Below are 27,310 nucleotides of genomic sequence, written 5' to 3'. Positions count from 1 at the left end.
TCTTAGCCAAGATAATAATTAGACACAAGTGTAAAACGATAAGAATGTTTCTTTTAAAATCCAAAGTCCTCCAATGTCTCAAGAGATTTGAAGGGATAGCATCGTAGTTTGTCTACGGCCATTAGTCTTGGCAGCTGTAAGAATTAGTTAAAGGATTGGTAAATTTAGCATATCCATATCCCTAATTAAAATAAATTAGTTACAAAAGAATTGAGATTAAAAGGTATTATTGCCTTAGCATGGAGCTTTGGTAGTTCCTGTGGTGGTTCCTCAGTTCCTGAGCCAGCTTATTGCAGCTCACTTTGAAAATAACACTAGCACACTGCCAATTCTTTCCATAGGAAATGCACAAACTTTCAGTGCAACTTTAAGTTTCATTTTTATTCAAATTGTCATTATAAATACGTTGATAGCACTGTGTGTGTTAGGTAGTAAAATGATGTCATATTAAGGAGTTGTTTTTAAATATTTTATTTTGTAAAGAACTTTGTCACAGCAATGTCCTTTAGTTACATCTTTATTGTCAAAATAATAATATTGCTTTTAAAATTCATACATTAAGTTGAGCAAAGCCTGTTTCTCTCACTGATGAAGCTGACTTTACACCTAAAAAGTGCAGAAACAGTTTGGGTTGTACTTGCACTGACAAATACCAACCTAGATATTTCATGTTGTTATGATTTATTAATATTTTAATCCATAAGTGGCACTGTAGTATGACTTCTTATTTTATTGCGTAACTCAAACACTTTTTATCATTTGTATTAGGCTTTAATCAATTTTAATCTTTTGAGTGCATTTGGGATCACCCTTCCTAAAAGCAGGACTGGTAATAGACTAAAAGGTACAGGCACCTTAACAAATGGGCTTTGAGGAGTCAAATCTTCTGACATCAAGCAAGCTCATACATTGTTTCTTTTTCAAAAATTTAAGAATGCAAGTTAGAATTTTACAGCCATCAGAATCATTTTGACATTTTGCAAAACCGTAATGCGGCAGCAGAGAAGGTGCCAGATGAAATATGACGCTGCATCTGTTTTTGTTGTTTTGTTGCTGTTGGGGAATTGAAGGTGATTTTAGCCGTCTCTGAGCTGTCATGCCGATGCTGATGGGGGAGATACCTGGACGGCATTACCTTTAATACTCGGCGCTCCCAGTCAGTCGGACATGTTGCCTGGGCAACGGCCATGGCAACTGGCTCAGAGCCCGGGGGGCTGTCTGCTGCCTCTCTCTCTCTCCTTCAAACACACACACACGCATTTTACATCAGTTCGTCGCTGGATGATGTGGGAGCCGCTGGAGAATAAAGAGCTCGTACTTTAGAGTGAGGCAGCGCCAGAGCGAAACTCCGTGAGCCGGGCAGAGAAAGAGGAGGGAGGGAGGGGTGTGTTCCGGGAGAGGGATTGCCCAGCTTTGGCCCGAGAACAGCATACAAGCGATGGACAGCATGCAGGATGGTTCTCCGTGCGCCTCGGGCCAGTGGCTGGCCGCTCTGCTGCTCAGTCTCTGCTGCTTGTTGCCCACTTGCCTCCCGGCAGCTCAGAGCGTGGATTTCCCTTGGCCAGCTGTGGACAACATCATGGTGCGGCAGGGAGACACGGCCATCCTCAGGTAGGGGCTGCAACAGCAACCTGGGCGCTGGAGAAAACAATCTTATTTACGCACTTTGATAGCTTTGTTGTGTGTCTGTCTCTCGGGTGGCGCGGGGTGGGGCGCAGGGAGGTACCGTTTTGGATGTTGTTGGTGGGCGGAGGTTTAAGTTGCACATGGTTGATCAATGTTGTTGTCTTCTTGTTGCGCCGCTGTGTGTTTTCATAGTTCCTGGAGGATGTAGTTTTGAGGAGAATAAAATATACAAAAAACAAACGGCAGGAGCGGCTGCGAACCGTCCATTCCACTGCATTGCGCGACACTTTTTTACATCCCAGATCAGTGTTACACCCCCCAACTCAGACTATCGTTATTTAACGAGCGTCCGTGGCACTTGTGACTTGCGGACCGTTTGTGCCAGCCACTTGGATGAAAATGGAAAGAGAAAATACTGTCACTGATGCAATAAATTAAACTTGCGGAGAAATTCTGACAGTAAGAAACATGAATAGTTAACCCAGCTGTAAGAGTTGCATCTGATTCTAGTCACTTCATTTTGCCACACCCTTTATTTTGCAGCCCACCTAAAAAAAAATGAAAACAGATTGTCATTATCATTTTGACAGACATTGCACGCGACTGTTTCCAAGCAGAAAAGTGAATTTGCCTTTTATTTTCGTATCACTATTTAATGCATTACTGATAACTTCAGAAGTACATACTGTGCTGTAGTTATGCGCCCACGCAAGATTCGCACTCTATATTAAAGCCAGATACAACGAAGAATGCGAAGCGTTCGTTTAAAATGTATATTTTTGTATTTTTACCCTCCATAGGTCTCTCATTGACAATGCACTAAAGTCTAAGTGAAAGACAATACGAGATGCCTTCAAATCATTTGACACACTTTTAAACTATTTCGAAGTTTCACATCATTCTTTATGCAAATAATCAAAACATCATTAAACTGAAGATCTTCAATAGGACAGCATATTTCAAAATTACCAACAGTCGAAGAGTTAACAACAGAAGATGTAAAACTGAAAGACAGAGTACATATCCTAATTATTTGCATTTTCTAACAAACAGTGGTTGAATTTTAGTAGCTCTGAGTTGGGTTACTAGATTGGGCACTTAATAATGAAATCCACAGGCTAAGAATGAGTGGTGAGACCAGTTCCAGCTCTGGGATAGTGCACCTCCTTTTGGCCAATCATAGAGTGGCATTGACATCTTCCTATGGCTAGATTATCTCACCTTTTCAAAGGAAAGGGGTGAGGGAGGGGGAGCGCAGCAATGTTGGGAAAGCACAGGAGGGGGATTTCCACTCAATCTCTTACATGAGCTGCATTTTAAAATATGTTGAACACAATAACTATGATAGAATAGATATTTTATGATGTAAAATTAATGTGAAACATAGCCTTCTCTGCAATGCCAGAAGTTTGACATTATTCTGTGTTGATTTTCTTTGCCTCATGACTGTTTTATTGAATGTGATATTATTGGATCATTCTCCTAGTCACGCACTTTCAATTTTATTCCTTGTTATTGGCTCGCCACGTATATGATATTTCATATTTCTAGGTGGAACTCACTAACTAGCAAGAGTATACTTAAGGAAATTAATCTTAAAGGACAATATTCTGGTACTCCAACTGCATTCTGTAAGCAGAATTACAATGTGTAAGGTGAATATGAGCTTCAACCTTTAGATTTTAAGCATCTAAGCATTATTCATTGTGTTTAATTTTGCAGACTTTCACATAAAAATGATCTGGACTTTGTCACAGGTGTTCATAAAAAGTTGATGCAGACACATTTGTATTTATTTATTCTTTGCGTGAATCTCATTAGCAAGTTCAGCATTTATTATCCTTTCTTCATTATTCTTGAAAAGGTGATAAAAGTTGCCTTCTTGAACCATAGAAATCGAAAAGGTGCAGTGTTCCCAGGGAGGCAGTTGCTGGAATTTGACCCAGCAACAGTGAAGAAATAACAATGTAGTTCCGAGTAGGGATGATGTGCGTCTCAGAGGGAAACCTGCAGGTGGTGTTGTTTCTGTATGCTGTTGTCTTTGTTCTTCAAGATGATTGAAGTTGCAGTTGGAAGGTGCTACCGCTAAAGGTGCCTTGTGAGTTCCTGCAGTGCATCTTCAAGATAGCACAAAATGCTTCACTGTGCACTTGTGGCGGAGCGAGTGAATGTTTAAGATGGTGGAAGCCAATCAAAAGCAACCTATAGTTTTCTTAGATGATGTTGAATTACTTGTAAGTTGTTGGAGCTGTACGCATTCAGGTAAGTGGAGAATATGCCAGGATACACCTGACTTGTGGTTTGTACTTCATTGGCATATTTCTGCATATCAGGAAAGTCCCTAACCTCAGACTTGCTTTTGAGCCACGGTATTGAAATGGCTAGTCCAGATAACATTTTAACTTTGACCATCACAATGTTGATCGTTGAGGATCCAATGATGGTATTACAATTGATTGTCATCGGGAAGTAGTTAGATCTTTCCCTTTTAAGGGATGGTCATTGTCTGGAATTTGTACGATGTGGAAATGGTGGTGTTGGACTGGGGTGAACAAGATCAAAAGTTACATGATATCAGGTTATAGTCCAATAGATTAATTTGAAAAGGCAAGCTTTCCGAGCTCAGCTTGCATTTTCAAATAAACTTGTTGGACTATAACCTGTTGTTGTGTGATTTTTGACAAGGAATTTGTATTATGTAAATGTAACTTGCCATCAGCTCAACACAGGTAATGTCCAGATCTTCCTGCATACGGATACAAACGGCTTCACTATCTGGGGAGTCACAAATAGTGCTGAACAGTATGTAATCACCAACTATTGTTCCCATTTCTGACTGATTTTTATGAGGGCAGGCCTTTTGGAGAAAGAACTGAAAATGGTTCAGTTGAGGTCAAGACCCTGAGGAATTCTTACAATGATGTCCTGGTGCTGAAAGCATTGTGCTCCAACAACCACAAACATTTTTCTTTGTGCTAGGTATAACAATTTCCCCCCCATACCCATTCATTGCAATTTCTTGAGAGTTCCTTGATTGTGCATCCAGTCAAATGCTGTTTCAATGTCACCATTGTAGTCAGTCTTGCCTCACTTCTGAAATTCAACTCTTTTGTCCATAATTAGACTAAGTGCGTAAAACATTCTAGAACTGAGTTTCCATGGCAGAACCAATAGAGTATTGGTGAACAGGTTTGTTGCTGAGTAAGCTACATGGTCAGAATGAGGGAGACTTCACTGGAGCAAGGCTGATTCAGAGTGAGTAGCTGGGAATTTGGGTCAAAGTGGAAATTCAGGGCAGTGGGGGAATAGAGGTACTCTAATTAAGTCTTAATCCAAGAACTAAAGTCTCCAGTGTGAGAGGTGAACAGGAGAGGAAATAGGGGGTAGATTAAGAGGCATACCTGTACAGAGTCTGGTGGTGGTTTGACATTATGATTGCAGGGAATATGGTTGATAGGTGAGTAGGTTTGGTCAGTATTTCCAACCTTTAAATGACAATTTAGTACTTAGTTTCTGTTAAGCTATTTTTCCCTTTCTTATTTCTGAGTTTTCAAACTGAGACCATACTTTTTCTAAGGTTAACAAATAATTCTTATTTATTCTTATGGAACAATAATGTTCTAATATTTAAACAATAATTAAATATTCTTGTGGAATGGCAGGTCAGAAAGGCCAAGTGGAATGTAAATTCTGAGGTATGTGTGAGGTCACAGCTATACCATGTGTCCCAGATAAACATATTTACAGATAGCTACATATCTGTATAATGGTTGCACAAACTTGAGCTCTGGGTTTCAGAGCTTGGACAGTGGCTGGAGTCTCTGTTTTACATCTGCAAGCAGAAGACTATGTGGATGACATGCATCGGGAGGTAGTCACACCACAGGTTAGAAGTGTACAAGCACAGAAGGAATGGGCGAGAACCAGGTAGGTAATGCAGGAGTTCCCTGAATCTGTTGTGTTTGTTCAGCAGTATTCCATTTTTGGAAGATACTGAGGACAATGGTTCCTCCAAGCAATGCAGCCAGAGCCAATCCCAAGGCACCATAGGTAGCTTGGCTGTGCAGGGGATCAGAAAAAGCAATGGAAGAGCAGTAGCTAAAGGAGATTTCATGGTTAAGAAGTCAGACATTTATGTGGGAGTAAATGTGATGCCAGGAGATATGTTGCTTTTGTGGAGTACATTCCTGGGCAGTTTAGTACATTGTCAACTGGTAGCTACCGTTTCTAGACATTCACTTCCATCAGTGTCTCCTCTTAGGGACTTTGAAAGAGTAGCCACCTCTGGCGATCACTTCCAGTTGCACTGTTAGGATTAGGGAATGACTGGAACAAGAGTGAGGCCAGCCATTTGATGGCAGCTCTAGGAGATAAGACTTGGATAAGGAGGAAGGTAGGAAAGTGGTTGAGACAAAAACTGGGGGAAAATCTATCTGCACCCTTTACATTTAGATAGTGACTTTGGATGAAGGATGTCTGATTTGCATTCCAGTTTGAGGGATTCTGAGATGACCGATAAGTCTGATGCAAGATTTATCGACTCCTTTCAGTGAATGTTCATTGGGTGAAGGTGGAATGGCCTTGTGGAAGGGCCTTGATGATGTGTTGTTGGGAAGTTTGTGCACTCTCTCCAATACCTCGGCTTTGGCTCAGCACAACCTTGATGAATTTTGTCAATACATTAAAGTCTTCTGCAATGAACGTACTCCATTTTGATTTGTCAAAAGCCAGAGACTTTTTTATATTAGAAAGATTGTTTTACCTCCTCACGGATACTCTTCAGACATCAATGAACTATTTTCTCTGATAGACCGTTGCTGTAACTCAGTTCTGAGTAAAACGGTGGTTTCAGGCTGCAGCCGCAAAGGTTCACCGCAAAGGTTCATCTGCTGTCAGTCAAGCACAGTGGGGACCTCAACAGGAGGGTGAAACAGGTGGGCAGAAACTTGGCAGATTGAATATAATGTGCGAAGATATGAGGTTATGCACTTTGACAGGGAAAATAGAGGACCTGTATTATTTAAATGAAAAGACTGCAGAAAGCTACAGCCCAGAGCGATTTGGAGATCCTTGTGCAAATATCTCAAAAAGCTAGCACTCAGATTCAGCATGTAATTTTATTCATTCACAAGATGAGTGCATCACTGGCCAGGCAGCATTTATTGCCCATCCCTAACTGCCTTCTGGGCAATTAAGAGTCAACCACATTGTTGTGGGTCTGGAGTCATATGTAGGCCCGACCAGGTGAGGGTGGCAGTTTCCTTCCCTAAAGGACATTAGTGAACAAGATGGTGTTTTCCAACATTCAGTTCATGGTCATCCTTAGATTTTTGATTCCAGATATTGATTGAATTCAAATTCCACCATCTGCCATGGCAGGATTCGAATCCGGGTCCCCAGAACATTATCTGGGTCTCTTTTTAACAGTCCAGCGATAATACCACGAGGCCGTTGCCTCCCCCAAAAGGGAAATATAGGAAGGGCAAATGGGCTGTTGGTTTTCATTGTAAAAGGAATGAAGTACAAAAGTAGGGAGGTGTTGTTAAAACTTTGCAAGGCACTAATCAGAACTCAGCTGGATTACTGTGAACTGTTTTGGTCACATGATCTAAGGAAAGATGTACTGGCATTGAAAGCAGAAATAACTCCCCTACGGCTGGTACCTATCACCAAAGCACCCTTTATTTACACATGGAAAGTCCTTAACACTGATCCAGCTCCCACAGTGAGCAGAACCTCTGACACTCCTATCTATGTCTGTCAGCCAGGGCTCCCTGATTGGAACAGGTTAATAGCCCCAATCAGGAAACTCATATTCTATGAGGTCCACCTGGGTGACCTCATTACAAACACTACAGACGCAGTCCAGAGAAGGTTCTGTGGGCCGACACCAGAAATGGAAGCTGAAAGAACTGCGGTTGCAGTAAATCAGGAACAAAAAGAAATTTTCTGGAAAAGCTCAGCAGGTCTGGCAGCATCTGTGAAGGAAAAATCAACATTAATGTTTTGAGTCTGGTGACTCTTCCTCAGAACTCTGCCAGTTCTGAGAAGGATCACTGGACCTGAAACATTAATTCTGTTTTTTCCTTCACAGATGCTTCCAGACTTGTTGAGCTTTTCCAGAAAATTTCTTTTTGTGCCAGGAATGGAAGGACTGACTTATGAGGAGAGGTTGAATAATTTGGACTTCACTTCATTAGAATCTTCAAGAATGAGAGGTGACCTTATTAAACATAAAATATATTTAAGGTATTTGTCACAGTAAATGTGGAAAGCTTGTTTCCCCTGGGAGAGTCTAGGACCAGAGACCATAATCTCAGAGTAAGGGGTTGCCTTACCAAAACAGGATGAGGAGGACTTTTTTTCTTATATGGTAATGAGTCTGTGCATTTTCTTGCTCTGCAAGGGACTGCTGAGGCTGGGTTGTTATTGTAGTTTCAAGACTGAGATAGACAAGACTTTTAATCATTAAGGGAATCAAAGGTTATGGGTTAAAAAGCTGGTAGGTGGAATAGAGGCTGATCAGATTAACCATGATGTCATTGAGTGGCGGAATAGATTCAGTCTAAATGGCCTACTTCTGTTCTTATATCTTTTGGTCTAATCAACAGGGAGGCTATCAATGCTTGCTGGATAAAATATTTGAATTACTGTTCTGCCTGAATTTGTGATCCAGCTCAGTCTCAGTCATTTTGGTCCAGAGCAAAGTTGGAAAAAAACCCATTAAATAGCTGGCAAACAACACAGGCCATAAGACCATCGGGACAGGATTAGGCTATTCAACCTCTCAAGCATGCTCCACTATATAATAGGATCATGGCTGATCCAACATTCCTCACGTCCACTTTCTCAATTACCCTGATTCCCCGACTGATCAAAAACCTCTCCATCCATCTGAAAAGTCTTTGTAGCTGTTGGAATTCCAGCTGAAATTCTGATACATGTTGCATAAATAAACTCTGGGCACAAATGCACAATATCATATCAGTCAACTGGTAAGAGCTGAGCATGTTGGAGGATCTCTTTATTTTATTCCCTTATGGAATATGAGCATTGCAGCCAAGCGCAGATGGGTGCGTTTTTCTCGCCCATCCTTATTGCATTTAAATAGTATCTTGCATGGTTGATCAGAGGGGACTTAAAAGTTAGCCAAATTGCTAGGAGTCCAGAGTCACACAAAGGCCAGACTGGGTAAAAATGTCAGATTCCTTTCCCTCAAAGATACTTGTGAACAGATAAGGTTTTACAAACTCCATTGTTGCTCCTTATAATGGCCTGCTTGAGAGTTTCAAATGGCTTTCAGGCAGGAAGAGTTTCTTTAAGCTTCCACACCCCTAATTGAATTGAAGGGAGTTGATAACACAACTGCCAATCCACCTTTCTGCCTTCACTCCCAATTCTATAATTATCATCTCATATCACACTTCCATGGATCAGGTTAGATTCTGCCCAGTGTCTTATTGTAAGCCAGTCCAAAAATTGCTGTTTTTCAAGGTGCCCACATATCATAAAAACATTTCTCAGATGTATCTTAATTCCAGCTTTATGGTGCATGAAGGCATGTAATCAATGCAACATATGCCATTATTTTAAAGTACTTTTCTTTTGCGACTACTGCTATCCCTGGGGCTGTTAGTGGGGATAATAGTGATGAAGGTTTGATTGTAAAAGTTGGATCTTTCCATTTTAATAAAGGAAGCCTCTTAGAAGGCTTAAAAACATTTTTCTCAGTTTTCTTCTTTCATCTCCTCATCTGACAGCACAGGGCTGAGTTATCATGGTACGTTGTGCAATTGGCTGTTTTAAATGTAAGAATGAGATGGTTAGAGTTATCTTCCTCTTTTGTGGGTTAAAGCTGAGCTGTTACAATTTGCATTTGCCAAGAAACTGCTTAGCTAGGGTTATCCATAGAATCATGGCATCCTTCCTGCATAGGTCCAGTCTCTAGCAGAGTGTTACATCAAGAATTCCCAGGTAGAAACAGGAGCACGACAGGTCTGAAAGTTCGGTCATTTAAAACTTCGATGTCAGCAAGTGGAATATCTCAAAGACCTGTAGATCATCGAAAAGATGCATTAAAACCCTTTTGTTCCATTTTCTGTCTTCAAGTAAGTGTTTGAATCCAGGAGATTTTACTTCTTTCTTCACCATAGATGATAGGCAGCACAGTAGCTCAGCGGTTAGCACTGCTGCCTCACTGCACCAGGGACCCCCAGGTTTGATTCCAGCCTCAGAGTATGAAGTTTGCACATTCTCCCTGTGTCTATGTGCGTTTCCTTCAGGTGCTCTGGTTTCCTCCAGAGGTGTGCAACATAGATGGATTGGCCATGCTAAATTGCCTCTAGTGCCCAGGGATGTTTAGGTTAGGTGGGTTAGACATGGGAAATGGAGGGGTAGGGGGAATCAGCCTAGCTGGGATGCTCTACGGAGGGTTGGTGTGTATTCGTTGGGCCGAATGGCCTACTTCCACACTGTAGGGATTCTGTGATTTTAAAAAAGAACATTCCAGTAGACATCTGGATGGGTACATGAAGAGGAAGGGTTTAGATGGATATGAGCCAAGTGCTGCCAAATGGGACTAGATTAATTTAGCATATCTTGTTGGCAGTGATGAGTTGGTTCAAAGGACCTGTTTCCATGCTGTGCAACTCTATGACTCTATAATAACTGAAAATCAGGAGGCAGAAGGAAAAGAGGAAATAGGTGAAATTACAGTCCCTGAGGGAGCGATACTAAAGAAACTAATGGAGCTGTAGGCTGAGAAGTCCTTTGGCCCCGATGAACTTTATTTAGAAATCTTAAAAGAGGTGGCTGATTAGGATGGTAGATGCATTAGTGTTAATTTTGCAGAAATTGCTAGATTCTGGAAATGTTCCGCCAGAATGGAACATAACGCATGTAACTCCATTCAAAAAGCGAGGGAATAAGAAAGCAGGAAGATGTAGATCAGTTAGCTAGACATCTGTTTTGGGGAATGTATTAGAGTCCAAAAGACCATAAGACCGTAAGACATAGGAGTGGAAGTAAGGCTATTCGGCCCATTGAGTCCACTCCGCCATTTAATCATGGCTGATGGGCATTTCAACTCCACTTCCCTGCACTCTTCCTGTAGCCCTTGATTCCTTGTGAGATCAAGAATTTATCGATCTCTGCCTTGAAGGCATCTAATGTCCCGGCCTCCACTGCACTCCGTGGCAATGATTTCCACAGGCCCGCCACTCTCTGGCTGAAGAAATGTCTCCTAATTTCCGTTTTAAATTTACCCCCTCTAATTCTAAGCCTGTGCCCACGTGTCCTAGTCTCCCTGCCTAACGGAAACAACTTCACAGCCTCCACGCTTTCTAAGCTATACATTAGCTTGTAAGTTTCTATTAGATCTCCTCTCAACCTTCTAAACTCTAATGAATACAATCCCAGGATCCTTAGCCGTTCATCGTGCGTTAAACCTACCATTCCAGGGATCATCCATGTGAATCTCCGCTGGAAATGCTCCAGGGCCAGTATGTCCTTCCCGAGGTGTGGGGCCCAAAATTGGACACAGTATTCTACATGGGGCCTAACTAGAGCCTTATAAAGTCTCAGAAGCACATCGCTGCTTTTATGTTCCAACCCTCTTGAGATAAACGACAACATTACAATCGCTTTCTTAATCATGGACTCTACCTGCAAGTTAACTTTTAGAGAATCCTGGACCAACAGTCCCAGATCTCTTTGTACTTCTGCTTTACGAATTTTCTCATCGTTTAGAAAATAGTCCATGCCTGTATTCTTTTTTCCAAAGTGCAAAACCTCACATTTACTCACGTTGAATTTCATTAGCCATTTCCCGGACCACTCTCCTAAATTGTCTAAATCTTTCTGCAGCTTCCCCACCTCCACAGTACTACCTGCCTGTCCACCTATCTTCGTATCATCAGAAAACTTCACCAGAATGCCCCAGTCCCTTCCTCCAGATCATGAATATATATAGAGTGAACAGCTGTGGCCCCAACACTGAACCCTGTGGGACACCACTTGTCACCGGTTGCCATTCCAAAAAAGAGCCTTTTATCCCAACTCTCTGCCTTCTGTCAGACAGCCAATCCTCAATCCAAGCCAGTAGCTCACCTCAAACACCATGGGCCCTCACCTTGCTCAGCAGCCTCCCGTGAGGCACCGTATCAAAGGCCTTTTCGAAGTCTAGACAGATAACATCCACTGTGTTTCCCTGGTCTAACATACTTGTTACCTCTTCAAAGAATTCTAACCGGTTTGTCAGGCATGACCTCCCCTTACTAAATCCATGCTGACTTGTTCTAATCTGACCCTGCACTTCCAGGAATTTAGAAATCTCATCCTCAACAATGGATTCTAGAATTTTACCAACAACCGAGGTTAGGCTAATCGGCCTCTAATTTTCCATCTTTTGCCTTGATCCTTTCTTAAACAAGGGAGTTACAGCAGCAATTTTCCAATCATCTTGGACTTGCCCAGACTCCAGTGTCAATCAACAAGGAACATATAACCAGGATTAGCTTGGATAGAAGATTAGCTGGTTGGCATAAAATAAATACATATATAAAAATTAATAAATTCATCTGTTGCTTAAATGCTGTAGTTCTGTTGAAGAGTCATTTAAACTTGAAACATTGGCTTGCTCTGTCTCCATGGATGCCGCTTGAGGCACTATGATGGTAGGACAATAAGCTGTGAAGTGAACAGAAAGAACTTGCGTGGAGCTATAAGTAAGCTGAGTGAGTGGGTAAAAATCTGGCAGATGCAGTGTAATGTGGGAAAATATTATGTTGTTCATTTTGGAAGGAATAATGGTAAAGCATTTATTAACCAGAGAACGACTGCAAAATTCTGAAGTGCAGAGAAATCTGTGTTCTCATGCATGAGTCACAAAATGTAGCTCTGCAGGTACAGCAGGTATTCAAGAAGATTAATGGCATGCCGTCGTCTGTTACAATCGGACTTGAACATTTATTACAAAAGGCTTTCGCACTCTTGCCTACCTTAATAGACCTAAGGACAAACTAGAAAGCACCTTGACTATCCCTCTCCAGTGTTATTGGGACCAGATTGGAGATGGCAGTAATGGGGTGTGGGCTAGATACCCTTCATAACTTATAACCCACCATGAAAATAACCAGGGAGGGGAATCTGTGGTTTATTTTATATTTTGCTTGTTAGTTAGTTACAATAATTTTCGAGTTGGGGAAACTTTTATTTTTTAACAGCCAAGGATCTGGCGATTGAATCAAGAGAAATGTGTTCACTTTCCAAATGGTAGGGACAAGTGGTTGGCAGTGGGGTTGATGTGCTGAGCAAATAGTCGTAAGACCATGGGGACGAGGTGGAGGGACATGGGACGGTACGTAATAAAACCCCAAGGAATTTTTTCAGCAACCTGATTCACATCCATTATGATATAATATTATGGCTTTTGAAAACCAATAAATCCCCAGGCAGTTACAATATAACTGAGAGCTGATGATAATTGTGTATTTAGTGGAACTGTCGTTCGGTTGAAGGTGCAATCTGTTCAATTTGTTTGGTCAGAATTTGAACAATTCAGGCAGTTTATCCGTTGAAGTTCCGGAACAGCAAAATAATAACTTTAACTTTCAAAAGACACAGTAACCACTGGAATGGTGAGCAGCTGCAATGGGCATGTGTAGTTGTTTTGTCTTCACATTCATAAATGATGCATGTGAATGAAGAAGAGATATTTTCAAAATATATTCCAGTTGAAAGCTTGGTTTGGCTGATAGCCAGAAGAGTGTTGTATTCATTTCATCATAGCAACTGAAGTTGAATTAACTTCCAAAATCTCAAATTAGTTTATTTTACTTCCTTTTTCCTTCTCTTTGTATACCTTTTGACAAAGACAGCGTCTTCACAGCAATGAGGATTTTATTTCCAAACTAATCCAAATGTGATAACAAAGATTCCAATACATCTGGCTCAATGTCAGCTACCATAGTCTAACAGTCAGGAATTGGCCATGTTCTGGTTTCATGGCAACTGCTATTAACTAAGGCCAATCAAAATAATAAGACTGCAGTAGAGTAATGAGGAATTAATTTTTTTTAATTTTAGTGTTATTCAGTGCCTCATGCTCCCACTTTGTTTGATGCAGTGAGCATCATGAAATGCTGCTAAAGTCTAGCTCAGTGTAATTTGATTGTAATGTTTTGGATTCACCGTCTCCATCCACATTACAGCAGGTAAGTGTTACAAGTGAGACATTTTCTGCTGGATGGGGCAGAAAATGCAAAGTATATTTACTGTGCCAGGCAGGTTGTAATGGGCAAGATTTTTCTGCTGGGGTTGGAACCATTTTTGTGTCTGAACCATGCACCAGTGGGGAAACAGTCAGAGCTCTTATATTTCCTTGAGATTGGCAGATTGAGTGACAAACCCTGCCTGCCAACCAGTTAGCAAGGATGGGCATGAGATGGAAGCAAAACTCATGCAGTACAGCCCTGGTTTAAAGGCCGCCAGTATCGTGGCAGTAATTTTTGCATAGTTCTGGAATCTTGAGGTCGCTCGGAGAGAGACGGAGGCTTGACGATCAAAGTACACCTCCCCTGACATTCTTCAGGTTCTGTTGAGACATTGAGACGGGCATGAGATCTTGTTCCCAGATCATGGCTGTCAGCACCCAGAAAAGTAAACAGAAAAACCAAAGAACTGCAGATGCTGGAAAACATAAGCACAAACAGAAATTGTTGGAAAAACTCAGGAGGTCTTCCAGCATTGGCGGAGAGAGAGCAGAGTTAACATCTGTGGTGGCAGATAACATTACCAACCAAAGTGTTGTCCAGAGAAGCTAGCGACGCTGCCACAGGTGATCTTCTTCACTTTGGCAATGTGAATGTAATGCAAGACTTTTGGTCTGTAGTTACTAACAGACACACTGACTGAGCAGCCTGAGAGTGCCCATTTCTCCTAATCCAGCAAAATTGAGTGTTCAGGGTATTTCCTGACCTGATTTGGACATGCACGTAGGAGGCATGGTTAGTAAGTTTGCAGGTGACACCAGAATAATTGCTGTAGCAGGCAATGAGGAAGATGATGTCAGAGTATGTTGGGATCTTAATCAATGGGCCAATGGCAAGATGGAGTTTAATTTAGATCAGTGTGAGGTGTTGTATTTTGGGAAGGCAAACCAGAGAAGGAACCTACACAGTTAATGATAGAGCCTTGTGGAATGATGCTGAACAAAGAGACCCAAGGGTGCTTATGTACTGTCCCTTGAAAGTGGAGTCACAGGTGGATAGAGTGGTGAAAAAGGCATTTGGCATACTTGCCTTAATTGGTCATAACATTGAGGATAGGAGTTGGATGTCATGTTGCGGCTGTACCAGACATTGGTGAGGCCACTTTCAGAAACTGCAGTAAATTCTGGTTGCTCTTCTCAAGGAAGGGTGTTGTTAAGCTTGAGAGGATGCAGGAAAGATTAACAAAGATTTTGCTGGAACTGAAGGGTTTGAATTGTAGGAAGAGGCTGAATTGGCTGGGATGTTTTCCCCTGATTGATTTATTTATTGGCACATATACCAAACTACAGCGAACAGCTTTGTTCACGAGTGGTACAGGCAAATCATAGTAAGCCAGGGACATACAGATCAAAAAAGAAATAGACGGAGGCATACAGGTTATGTTGCACAGGGAGTGCACTAGGCAAGATCACCGTTAGCAAGATCAGCATTATTTGAGGCTAGCGACTTCATTGTTCAATCTGATAACGGCCGGGAACAAGCTGTTCCTGAACCTGTTCGTGTGTGTGTTCAGGCTTCTGTATCTTCTGCCTGATGGAAAAGGTTGTAGGAGATCATTACTGGGGTGCGCTGGGTCTTTGATGATTTTGACAGCCTTTCCATGGCATTGAGCTGTGTAAATGGAGTCCATGGATGGAGAAGGGTCCCGACCCGAAACATTAAACTTTCCTGCTGCTCTGATGCTGCTTGGCCGGCTGTGTTCATCCAGCTTCACACCGTGTTATCTCCATGGATAGGAGGTTGGCTTCCATGATGGTCTGAGCTGTGCACATCACCATCTGTAGCTTAGAACATAGAACTGTACAGCACAGTACAGCCTCTTCGGCCCACGATGTAGTGCCAACCTATTACTCTACTAAAATTGAACTACTCTGCATACCCTACACTAAACTATCATCCATGTGCCTATCCCAAGAGTTGCTTGATTTCTCTAATGTATCTCACTCCACTACCATGGCCATCAGTGCATTCCACGCACCCACCACTGTCTATGTATGGTCCTGAGCAGAACAGTTGCCATACCAGCCTGTTGTGCTCTCAGACAGTATATTTTCAATAGTGCATCTGTAGAAGTTGATGAGGGACCATTATGGACATGCCAGATTGCCTGAGGAAAACAAGGCGTCATTGTGCCTGGAGCATCGGAGGCTGAGGGGAGACATTACACAGGTTTATAAAATCATGAGGGGCATGGATAGGATGAATATTCAAGGTCTTTTTCGAGGGTGGGAGAGTCCAAAACAGTAGAGCATAGACTTAAGGTGAGAGGGGAAAGACTTGAAAAGGACTCAAGAGGTAACTTTTTCATGCACAGGGTAGTGCAAGTATGGAATGAGCTGCCGGAGGCAGTGGTGGAGATGGGTAAAATTACAACATTTAAAAGGCTTGTGGATGGGTACATGAATAGAAAGGGTTTAGAGGGATATGGGTCAAATGGTAGCACATGAGACTAGGTCAGATTTGGGATGCTTAGTCATGCAGATGATTTGGGACTGAAGGGTCTGTTTCCATGCTGTATGACTCTATGACTGTATAAAAATATTGCCAAGGTGTTATGACATGGAGACAGACAACCAAATTAAGTCAGCCTTCATATCCTTCACGACACATTAAAATTCAAATTCTCAATGATCCTCAGATTCACCCAATGGTTTTGAACCATTTTAATGACAATATCAGACTTTGTGATAACAGCTTAAACAATAGATTTAACAATTTGCTAATAATACATTAGCGTTAGCAAAGCAAAGTTAAACAACAACATAATCTAATTTGAAGCTCTGATGAAGATTCACTAAACGTGAAACATTAACTTTGTTGCCTTCTCTTAGATGCTGTCAGACCTGCAGAGTTCCGCCAGCAATTTCTGTTTTTGATTCAGATCTTCAGCATCCGCAGTTCTTTATTTTATCTTAATGTAATCTAATTAATGTCTTTGATTTGATCTCAATCTTCTTTGGATCTAGTCCCCACTTACACAAAGGCAGACAAACCAACAGACATAATGAAGGGCTAAATCAAAAGAAAAGGTAAATGAGATATAACTGGTCAGTTAACATATGCGAGCTCCATGATCCATAATCTCTTAGGCTCATGGTATTGTAGCTTGCATGGTTTCTGAAGACCATGATATAAGCAACTAGCTTCTATTAGGCTCCGAAGAGTATTCATTTAATACGTATAATTGAGATTTGATTCACCAAATTTTCAATAAGTTGATAATGCAAGGATAACCAGGGAGGAATCAAACTTTTGTCCAGTTGTATTTTTCAGGCACAATCCTTCTGACTAAAACACAGTTCAAAACCAGTTAAAAATTTATTTCTCTTTGTTAGTTTGCTTGCCTCCCTGATAGACCCCAGTTATTATTTAACATCTGTCTTCTAATTGAGCGTACAATATCTCCTGAACCAAAGCATTCTTCGAACAAGAATTAAATTGCAAATTACTTCCAGGCCTGGACTTGGAAGCAAATATCAGTTTGTTATTCTGTACTTTGAAAATGACCTACTACTCACTGCCTAAATGCCACCTTTAGTACTCAGCTCATGGTTCATGCCTCCAAACAAAACATAATTTTTAAAAAACTTTCCTATTCTATAATTTGTTCTAAATTTTCCAAGTATTCCGAAAGAGAGGAATATGCAGAGGTGCAGGGTACATGAAATGTTCCTTCGGAGGGCCAGCAAGGGCATAAGGGGCAGATCTTCCTACCTCCTGTGCAATGTCAGGATTGGTGAATTTGGAAAATAGGTGAGATCGGCAGGAATGAGATTTTCAATGTGAAGAGGAAAATGGGCGATTCTGCAACCGAGTTTAGAATGGAAAGATGAGAATCTCCCTGTAAAATCCCTCTCAATGGTTATACATTATTGAATGAAGATAATTGGGTTTTTACTGACATACTAACTTAATCATTACTGCCAAACACTCTGACTGGCCCTGAAAATCTAATTTTTGTTTTTGTGAAATGTCAAGTAACTCCATAATAATAAAACAGATTCATTTGTTTGTTTCAAAACGAAGTTAAAGTTTATTTATATTAGCTTGTCTCTCATTTCAAGCATTATAATCTATTTCACAAACCAAAAATTTAAACTAAAAGTTAAAAAAAATTCTTCAACTTCCTTGTTTGCTGTCTGTGGGAATCCTTTCATCTGATTGACACTTTACCCTGCATGCTGCTATCACTGCATGTTGTGGAAGAGCAAGTCTGTGCCAGAAAAATCTCTAGGCCTTTCTGTGCACCTTTCTTTGAAATCCAGGACATCAGAAAACGAACCATTTTGTGCAAACATGGAGGATCCTTGTTTCAATTATAACAAATGTTGCTGAGATAACAGCGTGGAGCTGGAGCAACACAGCAGGCCAGGCAGCATCAGAGGAGCAAGCAAGTTGACATTTTGGGTAGGGATCCTTCTTCAGAAATATTACAGTTTGTTTGTGGATTCCCAATTTTTATGGTGGGAGTGAGGCTGGGAGTGGGGAGATTTTGAAACTGATAAAGCCTACATTGAGTTTCACCCCATGATCAACTCTCACTCTCATCGCTGCCTCCTTGACCTGACACAACCTGTCCATCTTTTCTCCCACCTATGCAGTCCTCCCATCTCACTAACCAATTCCCACCACTGCTTGCCTGCACTCACCTATCACCATCCCATCTATCTGCCCTAGTCCCATTCCTCCTCCTCTCTCTCTTTATTTCTGAGCTCCCTTCTCCCTCCCCCATTCCTGAAGAAGTGTCCCAACCCAAAATGTCAGCTTTCCTCCTTCTCAGATGCTGCCTGGCCTGCTGTGTTCATCCAGCTCCGCACTGTGTTATCTCTAAATGTTGCTGATGTGTTTTACCACTAATGCACCTACATCACCCAAAATGGCAAATAACATTTCCAATGGTGATAATATTATGGTAATAAGTTTAATCATCCATCAATGGGTTATAGGAATAAATGCCCCTTGAGACCCTATCTCTGAAAAATGTGATCAGGTGCATAAGTATGACAGTATAGAGTTTGTGGTTGTGGGAGAAAGTGAGGTCTTGGGTGAACTAGGAAAGAACTTTACAGGTGTTTTTCTTAATGAGAGGATTGGGTGCTTGGATCAGCAACTGTCTAATATCTCCTGTTCTTTGTTGCTGTTTGTTTATTCCATCAGCTACTGCTATTGATTCATCCACTGCCTTACCTTCCTTCTTCAGAAAATCCTTTGCAATGCCACTTTGCAGAACATGATTGTTCATAACATATTAACTAACACCAAAGTGAAGCCAGTTAGGTTTGTATTTTAAAGCTGCACCAGGATCATGAAGCTAGAAGTAGGATGTTTTGCAGTGCTGTAAAACGGAGAGACTAAGGCGTTCAGGTACATAATTCTTTGAAGTTTGCATCGCATATGGACAGAGTAGTTAAGAAAGCATTTAACATGCTTGCTTTCATTGCTCAGACCTTAGAGTATAGGAGTTGGGATGTTATGTTAAGGTTGTACAGGACATTGGTGAGGCTTGTTCTGGATTACTCTGTCCAGTTCTGGTCACCCTGTTATAGGAAGGGTATTATTAAGCTGGAGAGGGTTCAGAAGAGATTTACCAGGATGTTGCCGGGAATGGAGTGTTTGAGTTATAAGGAGATGCTGGGTAGGCTGGGACTTCTTTCAATGGAGTGTAAGAAGTTGTGAGGTGTCCTTATTGAGGTTTATAAAATAATGAGAGGTATAGATAAGGCGAATGGCAGATGGTGGGTGATGGATTTCAAGACTAGCGGGCATATTTCTAAGGTGAGAGGAGAAAGATTTAGAAAAGACATGAGGTGCAATTTTTTTTTACAGAATGATTCATGTGTGGAAGCAACTTCCAGAGGAAGTGGTGGGTGTGAGTACAGTTACAACATTTAAAATGAATTTAGATTAGTACATGAATAAGAAGTATTTGGAGGTATATGGGCCAAGCACAGGCAGTTGGGACTAGTTTAGTTTGAGATTATAGTCAGCATGGACTGGTTGTACTGAAGGGTCTCTTTCTGTGCAAAGTGATAATGACTCTAGGATTGACTGTTCAACCTGGCAGTGGAATGGTTTATGATACATTTTTTTTCTCTCTGGCAGTGGTATCTTTGATGCTGCGTTGAGAGAGCATTGTATTGACAGAGGTGTTTACTTTTAGATAAGATTTTAAGTCGTTATTTGCAATTTCAGATGGACAGTAAAAATGCCAGGCACTGTTCAAGAAAGAGCAAGAAAATTCATCCAGTGTGTTAGCCAGCATTTATCTCTCAAGCAACACCTAAAACAACAGACTCCTTTTTGATTACTTATGGGATGAATCTATGCAAAGGTTGACTGCTGACTTTCTTACATTACACAATTAAAGCAGTATACTTAAATGCTTTAAAGTGGCCTGAGATGTTCTCTGGTTCCAAAGGTACAATATAGATGCTTCCCTATGGGCAAAATTGTGGTTTACATGTCAGAATTTTTGCTGAACCTTGGGAACTTCTCAGGTAGTTGAGGTGACATGCAAAAATTAAACTAATACCTTGCTAAATAGACTCACATTGCAACAGTGGGCAGCAGAAGGCCATATGTTAGTGAAGACCCAGTTGTAATCAGGAATGGACCTTCCCCTGCAATAACATCTTTCCATTGCAAAGGTAGAAGCTGTATTACCTGCTGTTTAACTTCCTCAATGTCATGGTTCAAAAAGGCCCCAATCATTCCTTCAGATGAAGCAGTAATTCATATATTTTTCAATTTAGTAAACAATCAGCTCTGCTGACAATATGATTTCCTCTACACTGGGGAAACCAAACACTGATTAGATGACCCATATATGGAACATTTCTGTTCTGTCCACTAGCATGAACTGAAGTATCTGGTTAGCGTGTGATTTTACTTCTCCGCCTTGTTGTTTTGCTGAATCTCTGTCCCTTCCTAGCCTACTTCATTGTTCTATTGAGGCTCAACATATGCTTCAGAGCAACACCTCGTCTTTCTTTCAGTTAGGCACATTACAGCCTTCTGGACGCAACATTCAGCTCAACAATTTCAATTGTAAACTCTGCCCACACATTGTGTTTCCTTTTCCTTGCATGTTTCAGTGTTTTTTTTTAATGTTGTTTTCAGACAGTAGGACATCTGCTCTGTGACATCTTATACTACTTTGTTTCTTTCCTATCCTCATCACCATTTGGTTTGCCCTTGTAAAACTAACTCTTCTCTCATTCAAACCCTCCATCTTCTGACCTGTCACGGACTTTCCTTTGTCCCTAATCCGCACACTACTTGCTAAAAACTATTAAATACCTAACATCTCCCATTCTGATGAAAGGCTACCTGTTTCTTTCTCCACAGATGCTGCCTCACCACCTCACCAGCATTTTATGTTTTTATTTAAGATTTCAAACACCCTCAGTATTATAGAACATAGAACATTACAGCACCGTACAGGCCCTTCGGCCCTCAATGTTGTGCCGACATGTCATACCGATCTGAAGCCCATCTAACCTACACTATTCCATGTACGTCCGTATGCTTATCCAATGACGACTTAAATGTACCTAAAGTTGGCGAATCTACTACTGTTGCAGGCAAAGCGTTCCATTCCCTTACTACTCTCTGAATAAAGAAACCACCTCTGACATCTGTCCTATATCTTTCTCCCCTCACTTTAAAGCTATGCCCCCTCGTGTTCGCTGTCACCATCCTAGGAAAAAGGCTCTCCCTATCCACCCTATCTAATCCTCTGATTATTTTATATGTTTCAATTAAGTCACCTCTCAACCTTCTCTCTAACGAAAACAGCCTCAAGTCCCTCAGCCTTTCCTCGTAAGACTTTCTCTCCATGCCAGGCAACGTCCTAGTAAATTTCCTCTGCACCCTTTCCAAAGCTTCCACATCCTTCTTATAATGCGGTGACCAGAACTGTACGCAATACTCCAAGTGCGGCCGCACCAGAGTTCTGTACAGCTGCAGCATAACCTCTTGGTTCCAGAACTCGATCCCTCTATTAATAAAAGCTAAAACACTGTATGCCTTCTTAACAACCCTGTCAACCCGGTTGGCAACTTTCAAGGATCTGTGTACATGGACACCGAGATCTCTCTGCTCATCTGCACTACTAAGAATCTTACCATTAGCCCAGTACTTTGCCTTCTGGTTACTCCTACCAAAGTGCATCACCTCACACTTGTCTGCATTAAACTCCATTTGCCACCTCTCAGCCCAGCTCTGCAGCTTATCTATGTCTCTCTGCAACCTGCAGCATCCTTCGTCACTATCCACAACCCCACCAACCTTAGTGTCGTCTGCAAATTTACTAACCCATCATTCTATGCCCTCAGCCAGGTCATTTATAAAAACAGCAGTGGACCCAACACCGACCCTTGCGATACACCACGAGTAACTGGTCTCCAGGATGAACATTTCCCATCAACTACCACCCTCTGTCTTCTTTCAGCAAGCCAATTTCCGATCCAAACTGCTATATCTCCCACAATTCCGTTCCTCCACATTATGTTGAAATACTGTTCAAAACAGTTGTGGCATGACTGATACAGTAACTTCTCACCAAGTTGTAGTGATAATTTGACAATTCAGAATCTGAAACAAAGATTTTTCAGTTAAACATCTCAAAGTAGAACTTGAGTTACCTCTAGAAGAAACATGTACATTCCAACAATTGATCTTGTCGGACACAGGTAAGGCCATTCTTAGAATACTACCTTCATTTCTAGTCTCCCTGCTATACGAAAGGTGTTGTTGAACTTGAAAGGGTGCAGAAAAGGATTACCAGGATATTGCCAGGATTGGAAGGTTTGGGCTGTGGGGAGAAGCTGAATAGGTTGGGGCTTTTTTCTCATGGAGCATCAGAGACTGAGGGGTGACCTAACAGAGGCATGAATAAGGTGAATAGCCAAGGTCATTTCCTCAGGGTAGGGGAGTCCGAAACCAGAGGCATAGGTTTAAGGAGGGGACAGATTTAAAAGGGACCTGAAGGGCAACCTTTTCGCTCAGAGGATGGTGCATGTGTGGAACGAACTGCCAGAGGAGATGGTGGATACAGGTCTTAGTATAACATTTAAAAGGCATCTGGATGGGGACATGAGTAGAAAGGGTTTAGAGGGATATGGACCAAATGTCACTTCAAAATCAAAACAAAATCCAACTGTTGTACAAACAGCTGAAAAATTCTCCAAAAGCTTTGAAGACCAAGAAGTAATGACACTGCACTTTTAATTTGAGGAACTAATGCTCTTCCCTTCTCCACACAAGTGTGACTAAACTCACCATTGCCAAAAGGGATACAATTTTGACAAACAAGATTGTCTTACAATTCTAATATTTACATCACTTTCCAAGCTAACACCAATCCATGTTTTAGAAAGTAAGCAACAGAGTGCAACTATTAGAGTCCTAAAGTAATTCTGCAATTTGTCTTGACGAAACTAGTTCTAATGAATTGGTTGTCTAAAAAGCGGAAAGTGATATGAGTTCTGCATTTAGCCTCTGTACTCTTGAATTAGAAAAAGTCAACCACTGTTGATACATGTGGTCAATATAAAAATGACCTTTGCTAAAAGCACATGAGACTTGCTGTCTGATGCAAACAAAGTAGACCATTTTTAAAATGTGTTTTCCTAATCAACCTGTTCAGAGATGTTAGTATATACTTCAGGACCAGGTGGGACTTGAATCCTGGTCTCTCAGTTAAGGGGCAGGACGCTACCACTGATCCATGAGAGGACCCAATGAGTTAGTGTTTACTGTGATGCTCCTTCATATTTAATGGCTTGTTAATGTTCTCTATTTCAAAATACACAAGAATAGATACTTGATGAGGCACGAGAAGGTAATTGATACCTGTGGAACAACACTTTATCAAAGAATAAATGCTTTCAGGAGAATACTGGTGAAAACAAATTTCTTTGTGCAGTGATACATGACAAGAATTTTACCAGTTTTCTTTTCCATTTTCTTACCCTTCCTGTTCTCATCTCTTGGAGGTACTTATTTTTGTTCAGATCCAGTCCGCTGGGAGCTGGTATTTTCCTAGCACTTCATCCCAGAAGCTATTTTCCATCTGTGAGCCTGGTTACTTACTTACAGTGGGCAATTTAATCATGATGGCTGTTACAGCTGAACTCTATCTTGTCTTCAGTGAACAAAAACTGACCAGATTCTAGTGGAAGAAACTGGGCAGTAATCAGGAGTAGACACCCTAGATTATCTATTGTCAATTGTCTGATCTGAGAGGGCTGAATATTAGCTCCTCCAAAGACGCCAGCTGACTCACTGTACAGTAGGGTTACAGCACGAACAATTTTCTAATCAAATGCTTCAATAGCACTTTATGTCAAATGCTTATTAATGAACAGTCAGGTGTAAAATATTCATTTTTTTGAAAGTAAGCTTTACATTATAACTCAATATAAGTTAAAGTTTAATTGCTTTGAATGTAATGAAGCATGATGTTTTAATGAACTTTGATTGAAATTTCTAGGATGCTGTCACATAATCAAACCCTCAATTTGAATTGAGAATGACCAGTGAATCAAGTCAGGATTGTGCTTTGGCCCTGAATATGAATATGATCACTAACCTCTGCATTGTAAATGCTGTTCCATTTTGTAAGGTAATACTTCATCTGGGAAGAGAAAACAAATGTGAAAATTTGAGAAAGCTTGGACTGAGTGAGCAGAAACTTAGAAAGGACATTATGGCCCGACCAGAAAAGGTTGTGAAATTCAGGGATGTGTCTGGTTATTATAACAACAAATAGTAGTTATATAGTGTCTTTAACATAGGGAAACATCCCGAGGAACCTTTTCGGGGGGCATTACAACAGTAAGCATGACACCAAGCCAGACAAGGAGAATTAGTTAATTGATTAAATGCTTGATGAAAGCGCTAAGTTTAAGGAGTGTTTAGAGGAGCAAAGTACCATGAGTGTTGGAGAAATGATGAGAGAGAATTCCAGAGCTTGGGGCTGAGGTCACTGAAAGCACAGTCACCAATGGTGAAACAACCAGAACTGGGAGTACAGGGGAGGCCAATACTGGAGGAGCACAGTATTTCAGAGGTTTTGCAGGTGGAGAAGATTAAGCAGATAGTGGAAGAAGGGACTTGAAAATAAGGATGAAAATTATAAAACTGAAATGTTGCATGGTAGTTTGTAGCAATATTAGGTAAAGTGTATTTTTTGAGGTGGGATGATGATAACTGAATTAAAAGAAAGCAGGACAACAGCTGAAGACTTAGGGGTGCAGGTGCATAGGTCCTTGAAAGTGGAGTCGCAGGCAGACAAGGCAGTGAAGAAAGCATTTGGCGTACTTAACACAGTGTGGAACTGGAGGAACACAGCAGCTAGGCAGCATCAGAGGAGCGGGAAAGATAAAGTTTCGGGTCGGGACACTTGTTCAGAAATGGAGCGCCAGCTCCAGCTCCACAATGTGTTATCTCAGACTCCAACATTGGCAGTTCTTACTATCTCTTTGGCATACTTGCCTTTAGTGGACTTTGCATTGAGTATAGGAGTTGGGACATTAATCTACAGTTGTACAGGACATTGGTGAGGCTACTTCTAGAATACAACATTCAATTCTGGTTGCCCTTCTGTAGCGAGGATGTTGTTAAACTAGACAACACGCAGAAAAGATTTATAAACAGGTTGTCAGGGTTGGAGGTTTTGAGTTGTAGAATAGGTTGAATAGGCTGGGACTTTATTGCCCAGAATGTCAGAGGCTGATCGGTGATCTTACAGAGGTTTGTAAAATCATGAAGGGCATACATAGGGTGAATAGCCTTTTTCCCAGGGTAAGAGAGTCCAATTCTGGAGGACAAAGGTTTAAAGCAAGAGGAGAAAAACTTAAAAAGGACCTGGGGAGTAACTTTTTCATGCAGAGGGTGGTGCGTGTATGAAATGAGCTGCCAGAAGAAATTGTGGAAGCTGGTACAATTACAACATTTAAAAGGCATCTGGATGGGATGAGTGTATGAATAGGAAGGGTTTAGAGGGATATGGATATGAAATGTTGGCATTTAGGACGAGGTCAAATTGGAATGTCTGGTTGGCATGGCCAAGTTGGACCACTCTGATTTCATGCTTTATAAATCTCTGACTGTATGACTCTACATCTGTTTACAGCAAAGACAAACATCACTAACATTATACTAAAGTAATCCATTATATTTGTGTGCAAACAAATTAGGTTACATGTACCCAATCTTGGCCGTATGAGTGAGGTTGGTGCATCTTCTGTCTTCTGTATTGCAAGCACTTTATGGGCCAAAGGCCTGTGCAGCTTTCCATACAAATTTAAACAGAAGGGACTTGAGTTACTCAAATGATGTTCTATTCATATGTTTAGAGCTTGCGTTAAAATTTCTGAGACCATTTCTAAAATGTTAATTGAAGGCTTATTTTTCTGTAACTTGTGGTGTAACTGTGCTTGTCATTTGGTAGAAAATTAAATTTGCTATCTTATTGGATTAGCTGTTAACTTTGTGCCTCAGGCCAGCAGGAATGCAAAACAAATCATCGATTCTTATGAATAAAGCTTGCACACTGTGTCTTCATACTACTTGCCACACTTTTCCAAACCTGCTTTCATATAGTTCCATGTTTTCTTTAATTCTTTATTTTTCTGCCACTCTCAATCCCGTACTGCCATTTCCAGTCCTAGCCAACTTGACATTAATGTTACAACACTGTATCTAACCCCAGCTGTTGTTGAAATCCTGTCGAGCAGCTCAAAGTGTACTTTCCTCTCCATGATTCATTCCCTCCAGCTAAAGTTCAAGCTGCTATCTTTGAAGTTGTTGACAGACAATTAAGAGTTGTCTGCTAACATTGTGACTTCAGCTCGTAAAGCTTGAAGTCTTCTTCAAGGAAATCTCAGTTATAACTTTGGCATATAAAACATAAAGCTTAAACAAAGAGGATGAGGGACAAAAATGATGATTTAAAAGACAGCTTAAAAATAAAAACTTTCCGACTCTCTTTGTGACCAACCAGATAAATATCTGTGTATTGAGTTACTTAATCGTGCAGGTCAAGTAAGACATCAGATCCCTGTTTTTAGCTGCTCTCTAGTTGATCTCTGTTAAGTCAGGTGCCACACGACACTAGGTTATTGTCCAACTGGTTCATTTGAAATCACAAACTTTCATAGCGCAGCCCCTTCGTCAGGTGCAGTGAGACCAAAGAGCACACGGAAGAGTTGGTGGGCCGAGCAATCGAGGGCTGAGAGATCAAAGATCATACAACTGATGTGAGTGGAGTGTCAGATAACAAGTCTCTGCAGTTAGACAGTGAGTAAAGTGTCAATTACTGCATAACCAGCGAAGGGATGACCTATAATCTGATTAAATGAGGCAGAGAGATACTTAGAAAAAAAATTAAAAATAAGGTGGTGATGGAG

At 41.1% G+C, this 27,310-nt stretch overlaps 1 protein-coding gene across 1 annotated transcript in view; it reads left to right on the top strand.

Moving 5' to 3' along the window:
• The first annotated feature begins 1,058 nt into the window (after positions 1 to 1,058).
• Positions 1,059 to 27,310, top strand: part of negr1 (neuronal growth regulator 1) — a 470,416-nt gene continuing 444,164 nt past the window's right edge. The window contains exon 1 of the mRNA XM_048539659.2: positions 1,059 to 1,611. Within this exon, the coding sequence (XP_048395616.1) occupies positions 1,439 to 1,611 (173 nt within the window). The 5' untranslated portion in view covers positions 1,059 to 1,438. The remainder of the gene's footprint in view (positions 1,612 to 27,310) is intronic.

The sequence above is a fragment of the Stegostoma tigrinum genome, chromosome 8 (assembly GCF_030684315.1).
Source record: "Stegostoma tigrinum isolate sSteTig4 chromosome 8, sSteTig4.hap1, whole genome shotgun sequence".
In the NCBI taxonomy this organism is placed as follows: Eukaryota; Metazoa; Chordata; class Chondrichthyes; order Orectolobiformes; family Stegostomatidae; genus Stegostoma; species Stegostoma tigrinum.
This window is presented reverse-complemented; position numbering and strand designations above follow the sequence as displayed.